General features: G+C 40.4%; 1 protein-coding gene across 1 annotated transcript; it reads right to left on the reverse strand.

Annotated features, from left to right (window-relative positions):
- Window positions 1–1426: 1426 nt before the first annotated feature.
- On the reverse strand, window positions 1427–13857 carry LOC116163445 (fatty acid synthase-like). Its single transcript, XM_031477361.1, has 26 exons — window positions 13673–13857; window positions 13470–13622; window positions 13253–13420; window positions 13004–13204; window positions 12601–12839; window positions 12135–12554; window positions 11948–12085; window positions 11673–11903; window positions 10898–11622; window positions 10595–10853; window positions 10447–10549; window positions 10142–10396; window positions 9934–10098; window positions 9739–9890; window positions 9536–9691; window positions 9263–9487; window positions 8814–9214; window positions 8422–8680; window positions 3730–3909; window positions 3300–3679; window positions 3122–3252; window positions 2530–3075; window positions 2224–2483; window positions 1943–2173; window positions 1659–1892; window positions 1427–1611 (listed from the first exon to the last, which is right to left on the reverse strand). The coding sequence occupies exons 1-26, from the start codon at window positions 13803–13805 to the stop codon at window positions 1504–1506; spliced, it is 6453 nt and encodes a 2150-aa protein (XP_031333221.1). The 5' UTR covers window positions 13806–13857; the 3' UTR covers window positions 1427–1503.
- Window positions 13858–14079: the final 222 nt, after the last annotated feature.

Raw genomic sequence — 14079 nt, forward strand, 5'->3', positions numbered from 1 at the left:
GTTCCAGTCGACAGTTGATTTTCACAATCGTACCTTTTGTATCGCCAGGTAAAAATTTGGTTGACGAATTTGATTCAGGAATAAACCGTGCTTGTTTATTTAGTTTTTTAGTTTTAAAGTGGGGAAATGTCCAAAATTATCCTTATAACTTAGAATTTTAACCTCCAACCAAAGCACGAATTAATTGTCTTTAACTCTTTTACCGGTTGTCATTTTATGTAGATCTAATAACACCCCACATACACAAGAGAGGTGTATAGTTTTGATTGACAAATTCGTTTTTTAATCGTGTAACCGTTCTAAATACATCACCAATGAACGTTTTGCGCTTTCTACCCAAAAGCTTTCGTGGTAACAATCGCAACCCGCAAATATTCACGTACGAATTAACAAAGTACCTAACATATTCGCACTGTATTTACAGTTGAACATAAATCCGCTGTCCATTAGTTTCCACTACACGACGAAGTTTCCTTGTCGCATAAAAAACGCCTCTTATTATTGGTTTTGTTCGAAAGGGCAGTTCATGACTGCACGACTAAAGATTATTTTATATAGTGCGATTATACGGCTTTCGGTTGGAACTTTTAATTAACAATGAAATTTCACACGATCTCAAAAATGGCGTACACAACTCCCCGAACTTTTGACTGAAAGTAGCTTTCTCCCACCCAATTTTTACTTATGCACTCGCCGAGATCGAATGTTGAAACGACCCCAACTAAATCTAAGCGTTGAATCTCTTTTTTATACACGTGAAGATACAGCAGAAATACCGTCCCTCATTTTCCGCCACGGCGGATTTTAAAACCGGCAACACTGTAGGGTTTCAACTGCTTGCACACTCGTTTCTTATCTAAACGCCCTTTACTTTCCTGCATATTAGTTCCGTAGGTATAAAGGACTCTAGGAGATCTTGAAAACCTTTCAAGACTTTTGAGGTCCTTAAACGCTATTAAAACGCTCCTAAGGGCTCACAAAAGATCTTTAAGGTTCCTAAACATTTTCAGACCAACGCCATTTACGGAACTTTGTAGGCCTTCCTATCTCAGGAAAAGACCGAAAATGTTATAAAAAGCTCTGTAAAAGGTCCAAGGGTTCTGAAAGTAGGGTAAAAGGCCCCATAAGTGTTTTTCCTACCATTCTAAGGCGTTCCAAAGCAATTTAAATCATCGTCGTAATGGACGTTTTTAGAGTGTTTATGCCCTTTCAGAACCGGGCTTGTCTAGCTCAGGAGAGGATATAGAAGGTTTTCGAAAACTCCTTAAACGAGTCTTTGAAATGGCTTAAGGGGCAGTTTCAGAACAGGGCATGCGAAGGCTTTCCTATAAGGCGCTCTTAAGGGTTTTTTAGGAGTATAAATGGGGCATTTTAGTACATAGACATTCAGTTAAATATTCCAAATTGATTATTTTGTGTCCCCCGGTTAAAATAGTTAATGCTTTTTATTTTATTAGAATGCTGTACAGTTAATAAAGTATTCAATTTCCAACAAACCATCTTTTAACGAACGTAAGCTTTACTATTGATCCCCTTTGCAGTTGACCTCTCCTTCAGCATCGTTGCGTGATTACCATCGACAACGGTCACTTCGGGATTTTGCTGGCAGTACTGTAAAGTCGATTTTTAATGCATGAACGTAATAAATGGTCAGTTACCTTGGTAATTCCACAGACGTCATATTGGCTCGCACCACTAGGTCGTAATATACTGATTGGTCCCACTAATAGATCATCAGAAGGCTGATAGGCTAAAATCGCGTTCACGTACTTTTTGAATGTACTCAGCGTCTCGCTTAAGTATTCCTTGTCCTCCTCCGAGCACTCGTAATGTTTCAGGGCGTATTTGAGACGTAGCTGCCACCCTGACAGCGTGCTCAAGCTTTTGACGATCTGCGAGTGAGGGTGGTTACAGAAGCGGCTTGCGCAATTAACGCACTTACATCGGGGTTGGTTAAGTTTAAGACACGGCACAGCAGTCCGATCTCGTTGTTTGACCCTTCACCCAAGTGTTTCAGAATGCCTTGAATTGTATCCGGGGCGCCATCCACCAGGTGAAGTTTAACTCTGCAGTTGTGGCGCTCCAAGCACTTCGCCACTTCAATTGCGAAAGGTCCACCGTAGGAGATGCCGATGATGTTGTAGGGGCCTCTCGGGTAAATTTGCTTGATCCTCTAAAACACACGGGTTACGGTTTCGAGCTAGGTTTGCGCTATAGGCGTACCAGGGCAAGAGTTTGGGCCGCTTCCGACACGGGAATGATGCTGTTGGGGTAATTTACGCAGAAAACTGGATGTAATAAGAGCAATGATAACTCAACGGCCGCCCGTCTTTGGAATAGTCCCGGGAACATGAAGACGGGAGGCGAGTCCCTTATCACCCTGCCGCACAGAGATGGATATTGCTCGAACTCTATACCTTCAGGTGCTGTGCACGTTTCCGCTTTCATTTCAGAAATTGAGTGGGGCAATAAGAGGTTGAGCTCTGAAAACGGAGTCATTATTGGAAACACTGGGGACGGTCTGCGTACTTTTATACAGCGATTGCGAATTCTCCTGAATGACGTCCTTCAACCGGTCGGATTTGATTAATATGTTCCTCGCTTTAAATGTAAGTATCAAATCCAGAGATTTGAGTACGTCTGGGAATTTTAAAAGGTTCTCCCAAGCGATATTATGTGATGGGAAACCTGCGTTCACGCGCAGTTCACAAATTCCGGCAGCGTCTTCAACGAAGTTGATAAATTGGGTTTTCGGTGCCATAGACTTTAAACAGGATTCCAAGTTAAGTATCGCGTTTACCGCAGACTCTCCTGCTTTAACACGCGGTAGTGTGAATACGGCTTGAATTTCCCCAAGCGAGTACATTTCGGACAAAAGACCAGCCACCTCGTCTTTGTTTTTGGCATTTTTCTTTGAGAAAACAATTGTCGCGTTAAAAGACGACTGTAACAGCGAGATGCGACGATGCAAATGCATATCTTCAGGTGTGCGGCCGTTTGTGGCCAAAACGATTTTTCTGGCCCCCCTGAAAACTAACCACTCCAAAAGGTCAGTGTACATCTCCGAACTTCCACCTGTAGGGCCTTTCATTAAATTTTAAACTACACTCTGAGCACGTACCGTATATTAGGTAAGACCCGCTGGGATTGCACATGTATTGATCCGTCTTGCTGATGTTAAATTGTCCTATAGCTAAATTATCTTGGAGTTTTATCACAATTTTACCGTTGTATTCGACATCCTTCAGTTTCCTGAGTAAACAGCGCGTAAATGATAGGAATAACCACAAAACACTAACCTTAAAGACGACGCAATATCTTGATGTTCGACAATTTCTCGTTTAATTGGTCGAACAACCAAGTCCTCCAATCCTTTGGTGACATGTGCCCGTACCTCCTCTTTAACATCGTCAGGTTCGTCGAAGATCTCTTCCGCGCATACGCCGGTAATTGAGACGTTCTTCAAAAATATGCTCATTCCGATTTCGTTATTGTCCTCACAGTCGATCTTTCCCATGTGATAAATTCGTCCAAACTCCGCAACGCAGCGAAGTGTCGCGCTTAGCATACTTCCCGTGTAACAATTGATGATAACGTGCGCTCCTACGCCGCCCGTTGCCATCAGAAGGTGCGGCTCGAAGGAGGTGTTCATACCGTTTAGCACATTTCGGTCAATCAGCTAGATAATGCGGGTTATCCTCTTGATCGTTCGGATATTTGTCTACTTACGAATTTGTACTGTCGCCTAAGGTAGGCCTTTTGTACATCTGAGGTGACGGTGGTAAACACAGTGCACCCTATGGCAGAGGCGATAGAAATTGCCGCGTAGCCAAGGGGAGAACATCCGTTGTGTATCAAAACAGTTTCGCTGGGTTGTGTTCGAGCAAGCGTGTGAAGCACATAGTAAGCCTAAAACAGTGGCGTTATTAACAGGTCTTGCCATCCACCTGGAAGATCAAATAATCGGCAAGAGTAATTAAACAAATTAAAGTTTGCTGTTCGGCTGTCAATTATTTGTAATTGGGAATGGAAATAAGTTCGCTAATTACTTAGCTGAAAAGGATTAATTAATTCCTTCTCTTATAATTGACTCATATTCTAATTTTATCACTTGAGGTGTTTCAAAGAAAGTTATACTGATTTAGGTGGGTTTACTGCTGCTGACGATAGGGCCAAATAGTGTCTGAAAACAGGCCATTATGTCAGAATTGGTTCTTTAAACCGCAGGCAATTTCAAGCCTTAATACCAGTCCGAGTTTCCGTGGTCAGCCGGTGCTGAGTACTGCCATTTATGCGCTCGCTCGTAGTAGACCCAAAAATTAAGGGCTCAGTCAACGAAAAGAGTGAGCATAAGCTCGCCCCACGTTTATCGGGAAAATGGCATACAAAGCCAATAAAGTCTGGCTCAAAGGAGTAGGGAGCATCCATCTAAATAAATGACAGAAAACTCGGAACCATGAATGTTAATATTGTTAATGTTTCTATGGTTTTCGACATTATTATTACTTATATAGAGGTTGTCATAATGTATGTTTCATTAAAAACAAGAAGCGTTGTTGTTATTTACAACAGAAATACCCATTGTCTACGTTCTAAGAAACCGCGAGTCTGTCCTTCGATGCAGCCCTTACCGAATTTAGTAGCAATTTGGCCACAATTTTTTTCTAAATGACAAAGGCTTGAATTTCCAATTTATTATGTTGGTACAAAAATGCCACTTGACCATTCTGGAACCCCCATACGCTTTCTAATTGGCAAGGGAGATTTATAGTGAAATGTTTGGATGGATTGTAAATCGAAAATGAAAATTAAAATGTTAATTAAAATGATAATTAACCTGATTAACCTTTGTCTCTGTGTTACTTCAAATAAAAGAACTGGCAGACGACGATCTCTAGAATTGTAACTTAAATTACCATAAGACAAAACGTAAAATCTAAGGTCCTAACACTATCATGTAGCCCATCTAGGAGGTCTGAGTGTAAGAGAAGCCCCCAAGGAGGTTTTACAATATCGTTTCGTATACCATTTTGATTCAATGAACCTCATTTCAAAATAGTGAAACTTAAGTTTTTATAGAATGTTACCATTAAATTTCAACGTAATTTAATCATCCGTTTTAGGTCATTTCAAGCAACTTTTAAAGACTGAATTTGTTTTTGGTAATTTCCCCAGTACGGTTCGACGGATTTTGTTCAAATTTTGTATATGTATAGTAGGCACACGGAAACGAAATATAACGGGCCGAATTTTTATTGCTAATTTAGTAATTGTTTAAGTCATTTAATTGTATTTGTTGTTCTTAATGAGTACCTATCATAAATTTTAGAACGCAAAATAGGGGAATATTTCGACGTAAGGTAAAAGTTTTATCTGGTCCGATGTTTTGTAAAATGGCCTTACCGGAATAATTGATTGACCTTGTTTACTAACAACGCCACGTGCAAGATAACTTATGCAGGTGTTTGCAGTTCGGGCAATGGAGGTGGGAACAGCGAGCGACGCGACGACAAAGAACAACTTATGAATGGAGGTGGTTTCACCTTTAAATAGTAAAACTAAGAAATAAATGAGGCTGTTTAGTTTCGGAACGATTGAAAGAAGCGAAATTTTACACGCAAATTTCGGCAGATGAAGAAGTTTGAGGTTTTGCAGTTACGGATGCGGTTCCGCAGTTAAGAAGTTATTAGTTATTCTCTTGAAATCCCTTGAATTGGTTTTTTTTTCCGTTCTACAAACACAGGATTATTTTTTGGCTGTATAATTGTAGGATGTTTAGGTGTAGAAGTTTGCGAAGATTTGCCGAGGAAAAGTTTGTAGGGTTTGTTTTTGCTATTTAAATTTGATTACGATGTTTATTATAGTAGTCTACACAAATGTTGATTGCAAATGACAATTTTTTTCGATCCTACTAAGCTCAATGATTGTGTAAACCCGTTTAGAATATCTGGATGGATTTTTATATTTGTTTCATTTTTTTCAGTGTTTTAGCCCCAAACTTGTATAATTTAGCCACAAAAATAAGTAATTCAGTCACATATAGTTTTTGTGTCACTCTAAGCTCTTTCAGTGCGGTTTACCTATCACTTTGAGTCATTGACGGTTTAGGTGACTGGACTATCTATCCTTTTGCCTTGCGCAAAACGGGAAAATTATGGTTAACTGCTTAATTAGTGATAAGAGGGGGAGGGAGCAAATCCCTGGAGTTATTACCCACAGACTCCACTTCCTCCACCGATATCCACACAAAATCCAGTTTCTACCTTTGATCTGGTGCTAACTGTGCACCCAATTTTATACCTTGGGGGGGGGGGGGGCAGGTAGTTAAATAGGGTTTGTTGTATCGTTTAACTCGACCGTAAAACTGTGATCAATTTCCTTTCAAAGACTATGCAGACCGCCTGTGTGGTCATTTTCTTCTAAAAGCATTAGTGATATACAGGGCGTTAGTGTCGGCTGGGACAGGTATCTTCCCGATAGCCTGAAGAACCACACTTGCGTTAAACGACGGCAGGTGTCTCCTCTATTCCATTACGTACCACAACCACTACTCATATCTAATCTTCCAGACTATAGGATGAATTACGGGGTAGGTAGTGTTAGTAGGGCAGATTTTAATTAGAGAGATAATTTTAATGGGGGAAATAAGAGATTTGTTTATGACGACATAGGCAGAATGAGTCGCTCTTCTCCCGAAGAATATGAATGAAACGAGTGAAATAATAAGAGCAATGAGACAACGAATTGGATGAGAAATGGACTCCACGAATAAGAAAATGGAGTCGCAGATGACGCAATTAAAATCGACGGAATTGAGGTTACTTAATAGGAAAAGTGAGGAAGCAAAGACTGAAATAAGTGAAACACTAGGTCGTATGTTTAGAAGAAGGAAGAGGGTAGGTCAGAAGTTGAACCCGATGGAAGATGTGGAAGAGAAGAAGGAGGTGCAATAGATTAATAAAAGTAGTACAAAAAGTAATTTAAAGGAACTGCCCACTCGAGGAGGGTAAAAAAGAGGATAGGTAACAGAATCGCAAATGGTGTAGAAGAAATAGTTGAGAATTATAAAGAAGAATTTGAAATTAAAGTTGAGGAAGAGGTTGAAGTCAAGGAAGGAATCGAAATTGAAGAAGTTTATAGCCAAGGAAATTTTATAAAGAGGAAGAGATTCAAGTTGAAGTACAGGAGAAAGTAGAGAAATGAGTTAAGTTATCTAATTGTTTTATTGCAGAAATTTTAAGGGAAATGGAGTTGAAGTTAAGATCGTATTCGATGAATTATAGGAAGTTTGTAATTGTAGGTGATAATAGGGGTTTGAGGTATTTAATGAAAATGCGTTTTGCGAGGGTAGAATTTTGCAGGAAAATTGGTGTGAGAAGTACGTAGAAACGTAAGTTAATTGTGAATGTTTTATCAAAGAACGGAGTTACGAAAAAATTATGAGAATTTATCAGGACTCGTGACTAGTGTATAGATTCATTATTTGAGTAATTGAATAAATTAGAAGAGAAGAAAGGTAACAAAATTTAGTAACTGAGAAACTACGTGCTTATTTAATGTATGGGATTTTTCACGAAAAACCCTCGGTAAAGTTAGTTTGGTGCAGATAAAATAATGCACGTGTGCGTATCTCGAGAGAAAGAATTACTAGACGAAGGTGGTGTTTCGTTAAATACTGCAGACAAGGAAAGAACGCTGCTGCTAACTGGCTGGTTCGGGACGGTTGGAAAAGGGTGTACGTCACATTCACAATATTACTGTGAGAAGTTTAAAAAGCGTGTTCCATTTTACGGAGAAAGTTTCATCGAGTTAAAATTAAAAACAATCAGTTTAGTGTCAAATGACAAGTCAACTAGTAAAGTAAAGTTTTGAAACGGAGTTAAGTGCGCCAGTTTATCGCAAACTTATTCATGACCAGATTTTTTAGTATTCTTACAAGAGAAAAAAGGTAATGTAAAAATGTTTAATTGTCGTCCGTCTGCGTACGGGGTATCATGTAAACACCCTTTGTAAGCTTCTATTTTTTCAGGAATTTTGTTTGTATTTCTATTTAATGTGTTTCGGAATAAATTTGTATCATTGTCAATCAATTATGTGTTTATTGGAATCCATGTTGGTATCCAAGATTTATTTCAGATGTTGATTAAAATATATAAAAATAAGTTGATAGACGCCACTGAGTTTCCCAAATTATTAATTTTAGTCAATATTAGGATCTTCCTTTGTGGCAGATGCCGTAAAGTGTAAGAGGAGAAATTATAAAAATAACATTCAACATCTGAGCCATGTTGGCTTGCCTCTAACTAACTGAATCGTGATAAAAAAATGCCAAAGTCGCTATTCCTTGATCGATTTCCGTGTACTTTAGCAACGACATAAGTTATAATAAAGTAGTCAGCACGAATTATGTTTAATACATACCATGGTATAGGCATGCGGTATGGTAGCACCATCCTGAATTGTCCAAACTGACGGGATGTTCCATTTCAGAATTGGATCAAACACTAATTTGCTAAATTCCGTATCGAATCTGGCCAGGCCCATTACTTCCTCGCCTGCGCTGTTTACGCCGGAATAGTCGATGTTTCCGAGCTCTGCTTTGGGCTCGCCCTCTAGGAAAAGTGTTTCATCGTACACGTTCAATCCCAGATAGTCAATTCGGGTATTCTCCACAATGTTGCTGCAACCAGATTAAGACATGGAGTTTCGAAAATGGCAGAAATTTGAGTACACGCAAGTGACTGTGAGAGAAGAAGATTTTGAAGAACAACGAGCTAAATATCATAATGAAAATGTACGTTATAAAACGTTACCTTATTGTAGGTGGAGGATTTTTAATGTCGTCTTTAAATGCTGTTGGAACAGACACGTAGGTGTAAGTAGTACCATTTTTGGCGACAACCAATAGCAAATCTTCACGAAAAACGTGTTGATAAATCGCCTCTTTAACCGAGAATGGTGGCATCTTCTTATCCATGACGAATACAAACCTGGCGTTCTTCATGTTTGGCAGTCCTTTAACGGCACTTACAAAGTTGGAAATTCCTTCAAATGGTAGCACGGAACATGTCAGGTAAACGCGTTTATTTTCGGAACTTTTGGCTGCAAGTGCCGATTTGAATTCTGTTACCCAGCGTTGGTCGTCTCGTTGAAGATCGGTTGAAGACAAAGAAGCACTATCTACTGTAATTATGGAAGCATCGACCTTCGCGCTCTGAAACGAAACACGAATGTACTTTTGCCCAAGTCAAACTATTGGTACCTTGCGCAGCAGCGAATAGGACTCCCCCAAAACAGAAAACTGAGCAACCTCTACTAAATCGGCAGAAGTCATATTACTTCCTCCAGTGCGTGCCAGCAGAAACGCATGTGAAGACGTCACCAACTTCACGCAGTCTTCGTTGACCTTGTCGTTAATTATAACCAGCATTGGATCAGTTTGCGATATGAGCACCATCTTAGCATCTGTGACTGATGAAATGTTCGCCTAATGCAAAAGTATAAGGGTTCATTGAAGGATTTACTAAAGACTTACGCTAATGTGTGTATGCTGACTGGTTACATTTTTAATATTCTGCTCGAATGTCCCATTTTTGGTTTCGACTTCAACGATCATGATGTTAGAAACGTGCCGATCGACGAAGTTTTCCAAGACCAACTGGAAGCTCAAATTGATACCGCTTTCAATATTCTAAAAAGTGTTCGTGAGCAAATTGGAAAGTTCTGAGCATGTGCAACCTTATATTCCACATTGGTGAGTGGTGTTAGATCTATGGAATCAAACGTTACCGCTTTGTTCTCAATTTCTATGGCCCTAGAGGTAACTCCACATATTTGGATACCTTCCGTTGAGATCACCTTTGTATAGTAGTCGTAGACAACTTCCAGCTCTACAAATTGTGTTAGGTAAAGACGTGGAGTGTACACAAATACCTGTTGGTTCTGTGGGCAACAGTGGAATGGACATCACAATTCGTTGTATGGTAGACACTCGATGGATAGATTGATCTTTTTCTCCGCTCTTCAACAAAAATTGCTGTAGCATACCCTCCATAAACTGTGACCAGCTATTATTCCACTTAATCTTCCCAATAGAACCTAAGTCAGACTATTACACACTATCAGAGAAAATTCCAATCACCTTCTTCAGACATTGTTACTCCAAGCATCGCCTTGTAGATGTTAGTGTACGTATGTCCTCTATGACTGAATTCATTGTAAATATCCTTACTGGTCAACGTCATGGCTTTATCATCAACATCAATATTATACATTTCCGCGAATAACCTTTCCGAATCTGGTGTCCTGATAACACCAGTTCCCACCAATTGATCACCGGATGAAATTTCAAATTCTCCACTTCCTTTTTGAACCATAACATACAATGGTATGCTACCTAATGGTCACTAATCAATTTAATCGGTTAGAGAACGCGGGGGGTCTTACCCATTTTAGGCACGGTCACCATATTTTTAAATTTCAAGTTTTCGAAGATGACATCAGATATCTTCGTGATTCTTGTTCCGGTGAGGATATCGTAGAGAAACGCCTACAATATGCGGTTAATCGTAAGTGGAGTAGCTCGAATACTTACTAAGTATGTGGAAGTGGGTATAATGGTAGTTTTGTTGAGTTGGTGAGCGTTTAAGTAGCGGTATTCGTCATTGCTTAGCGAAATGGTTAGGTCTCTGACACTGGCCATATAGTTCAGCTTGTCTTCCAAGCCGGCTCTCCATTTCTCTCCATGCTCCCAGTGAACTAGTGGAGTTAGACTTTTGACGCCTTTGGATACTGGGTACTTTACGGTTGGGTATATGGCCGGAAGGTACGTGTCGATGCCGGCAAGATACATTCTGAAACGTAGTCTAAGACAAATACTAGTTTAAAGTTCACGTACTTTCCAATGGCCGACAGCAAGAATTTTACTCCATTATCGCTTGAACGAAGTGTAAGTGGAATGTTAGTACAATTCCCTTTCAGTGAACGTTTGAGAATTGCTTGTAAAAGTCCATGTGGCGCAATTTCGATTACGATTGCGTCCTTGGGAATGTGCCGACAGCCTTCTTCGAACAAAACTGAACTGAGAAGGTTATTAGTTTGGTACTCTGCAGAACAGGTTTTGGCCAAGTCGGTGTCCCATTTATCTTCCGGTACCGAAGTACTGATCCACTTAGACGAGCGCGCTTTAGGCTCTGGAATAACTTTTTTAAGATTTTCTAAGAGAAGTGGAGCTGCCGGTTTAATGTATCTGCTGTGATAGGCGATATTTGAGACGTTAACGAGGCGTGCAAATATATTTCGATCTTGCAGTTCCTTGACGTATTTCTCCATGTCTTCTTTAGGACCTGATAGTGTGCAACTATCCGGGCCATTGTGGCACGCGACCTCAATCGTGGGGGGACATTCGTCCTTCATTTGCTGGTATCCTTTGCCAATAGCGGCCATCATTCCCGTAATCAAAGTTGCATCCAGTGACGCCTTTCCTCGTGAGTATGCGCACATAATCATCTGCTCCTTTGTAAAGCACCCATCGGCGTAAGCACAACCTAACTCTCCCACCGAGTGCCCAATAATACCATCCGGTACAATACCAAGAGCTTTCAAAGTATCAGTCAGGCCAATCTAAAAACTTACGTGACAACTACTGCAATTAGTCTTTAACAACCCCTTACTTGAATTGCTGCAATTCCCACAAACGAATGCAAAATGTTGTCGAAAATTTTTGGATCATCCTCCGTTACAATTTTCATTAGGTCTATACCTTTGGGCTTCAATATTTCGTGACATTCATACATAGCTGACGCAAATATAGGCAACTCCATTAAATCTACTGCCATTTTACACCACTGACTTCCCATTCCGGAGTAACAAAACCAGATTTCTCTTTTGTTTCCAGGATAGTACTAAAACGCCTAGTTACAACGTATAATCAGTGCACCAGAAATACCTCAAATTCGGACTTGCGTTCTTCTTTTGGTTGGTCTAAGATTGCGTATCCTCTATACAAGTGTCCGGCGATTGATTTTTTGAAAGACTCGTGAATCAGTGCCACGTATTCAGGATCGATTGTCTCTTCCGATTTCAGCTGAAGAATATTTCTCACTTAGTTTCGCGATTTATTACGAGCAGCTTACCGATTCCAAAATTGCTTTGATCCCGTCCTCGGTTCGCGTTGACAGGCAAACCACCCTAGGTATATTGTCCGCGGGTGCTTTGCCCACTTTTGGGTTAGCCCTGATCAAAATATGCCCATAAGACGAAGCTAGCCCAATTCCGTTGATCGCCATTAGCCCCCCTTCCCATTTTTTATTCTTCGTGACAACCTCCAGTCTTCCCTTCACCAGTCCTTCGATGTTCGGGTTCGGCGTTTTGTAATTTAAATTGGCCGGAATGTACCCGGTTTCCGTAGCGACCAGTACCTTCGCAAGGCTCATTAAAATCGCCGAGGCTTCCGCGTGGCCTGTGTTGGGCTTTACAGATCCGATCAGGAGCGGCTTCTGTCGATTCTTGCAGTATACACGATCAATTGCTGTTAGTTCGGCCTCGTCTACTTCCTGAAACGATTGTTTTTAGATTCCGAAGTTCTTCGTTTCCAGGTACCTTTTGCCCAGATCCGTAACATTCTACAAACTCAACTTCTTTGGGATCGACTTTGCACTCGTCGTAAAACTCGCGAATAAAGTTGGCCATGGCGTCTGTGTTTAAATCGCGAAAAGCGCCTTCTCTGTTTCCGTTAAATCGTGAGTTAGCTCCAAGGATTGTGGCATAGGAACGTTTTGCATCTTCCTTCCGTTGCAGTAGAAATACTATGACTCCGTCACTCCTTCCATAACCGTTAGCTGCAATGGAAAAGTATTGGTTTATTCAATATTTCTCATCAGAAGAGAAAAAGTGTTGAATGACTTGGATAAAATGCCAAGGATCATTCTATTGTTGTCAGACGAAACAATAACCATGAAATTGGTCTTGACCTCACTTCCTCATGTAATCGAAGTTGACTTACCATCAGCATCGAATGATTTTGTTGATCCGTCTGGAGAAAGTAACCCCATGTCATTGTAGATCCAGGATAATTCCGAATTTAAAGCCAAATTGGCAGTTGCGACTATAGCCGCTTCGCAATGGCCATATCTGATAGTGTCATATCCTGCTTGTATAACTTCAATGCCATTGAGCCAATTGTTATCATAAGCGCAACTGGGACCTATAAGCATTTGTGGTTAGCCTAAGTTTTCTGATGATCAATTGAGACCTTTCAAGTTGAGCCAATAGGAGACACGATTTGGCATCATAGACCTGGAGTGACCGGTGATTCCAAAACCGCTTACAATAGACTCGTAAAACAAATTGTCGTTCTCTCCAACAGACGAACCTGCGTATACTGCAATCTTCTTCCCTCTAATATCCAACGGGTTTACACCTAGGCATTATCGCGAAAATGACAAAGGTAATTCAAGACGGTCACAAACCTGCATCGATTAACGCCTCAAAGGTACGTTCCAAGACCAACCGTTGCATGGGGTCCATAAAATTACTCTGCTCCCTGTGTATACCAAAATAAGAGGCATCAAAGTGTTCAATGCCCTCAATTGTACCGATAACATTGGTGACACCGCGCTCCCCTTAATCCCAAAGTTAGCAAAACAACCCTTATCCAACATTCAAATCTTACCCGCCTTCCATCTCGATCCTTGCAAATTTTGATTACTCAGCAATCCCTTCTTGAACTCCTCAATATTGTTGGCTTTGGGAAAATGGCCCCCAATACCAGAAATGACCACATCGTAGACACTTTCGAGCTTCATTTTTCAAGGCACAGTCGATCCCTTTGGGTTACACCTGAGTAGATTCAAGAGCAGAACGTACGCGGTATTTATAATAGAATAATAGACATTAATTTGCATACAAACACAATTGGTGAAATAATTGAATAAAATTGATTTGATATTCCAGATTATTCCTGCCCCTTAACCCTTACGAAAATAATGAGAAAGCAAAGAATCTTGATAATTAGTTAGTAACATTTACACGCAATTTGCGTTTTACGAAGTAAAACGATTTAGGTGTTATATGCATGTC

The sequence above is a fragment of the Photinus pyralis genome, unplaced genomic scaffold (assembly GCF_008802855.1).
Source record: "Photinus pyralis isolate 1611_PpyrPB1 unplaced genomic scaffold, Ppyr1.3 Ppyr1.4_LG2, whole genome shotgun sequence".
Classification (NCBI taxonomy): Eukaryota; Metazoa; Arthropoda; class Insecta; order Coleoptera; family Lampyridae; genus Photinus; species Photinus pyralis.

Coding starts and splice junctions, on each gene's coding strand:
- LOC116163445 (XM_031477361.1), bottom strand. CDS start 13,805: ATGAAGCTCGAAAGTGTCTACGATGTGGTCATTTCTGGTATTGGGGGC. Junction 12,555..12,600: donor GTTACGGATCTGGGCAAAAG/GTACCTGGAAAC, acceptor CAATCGTTTCAG/GAAGTAGACGAGGCCGAACT. Junction 10,550..10,594: donor TACCCACTTCCACATACTTA/GTAAGTATTCGA, acceptor CGCATATTGTAG/GCGTTTCTCTACGATATCCT.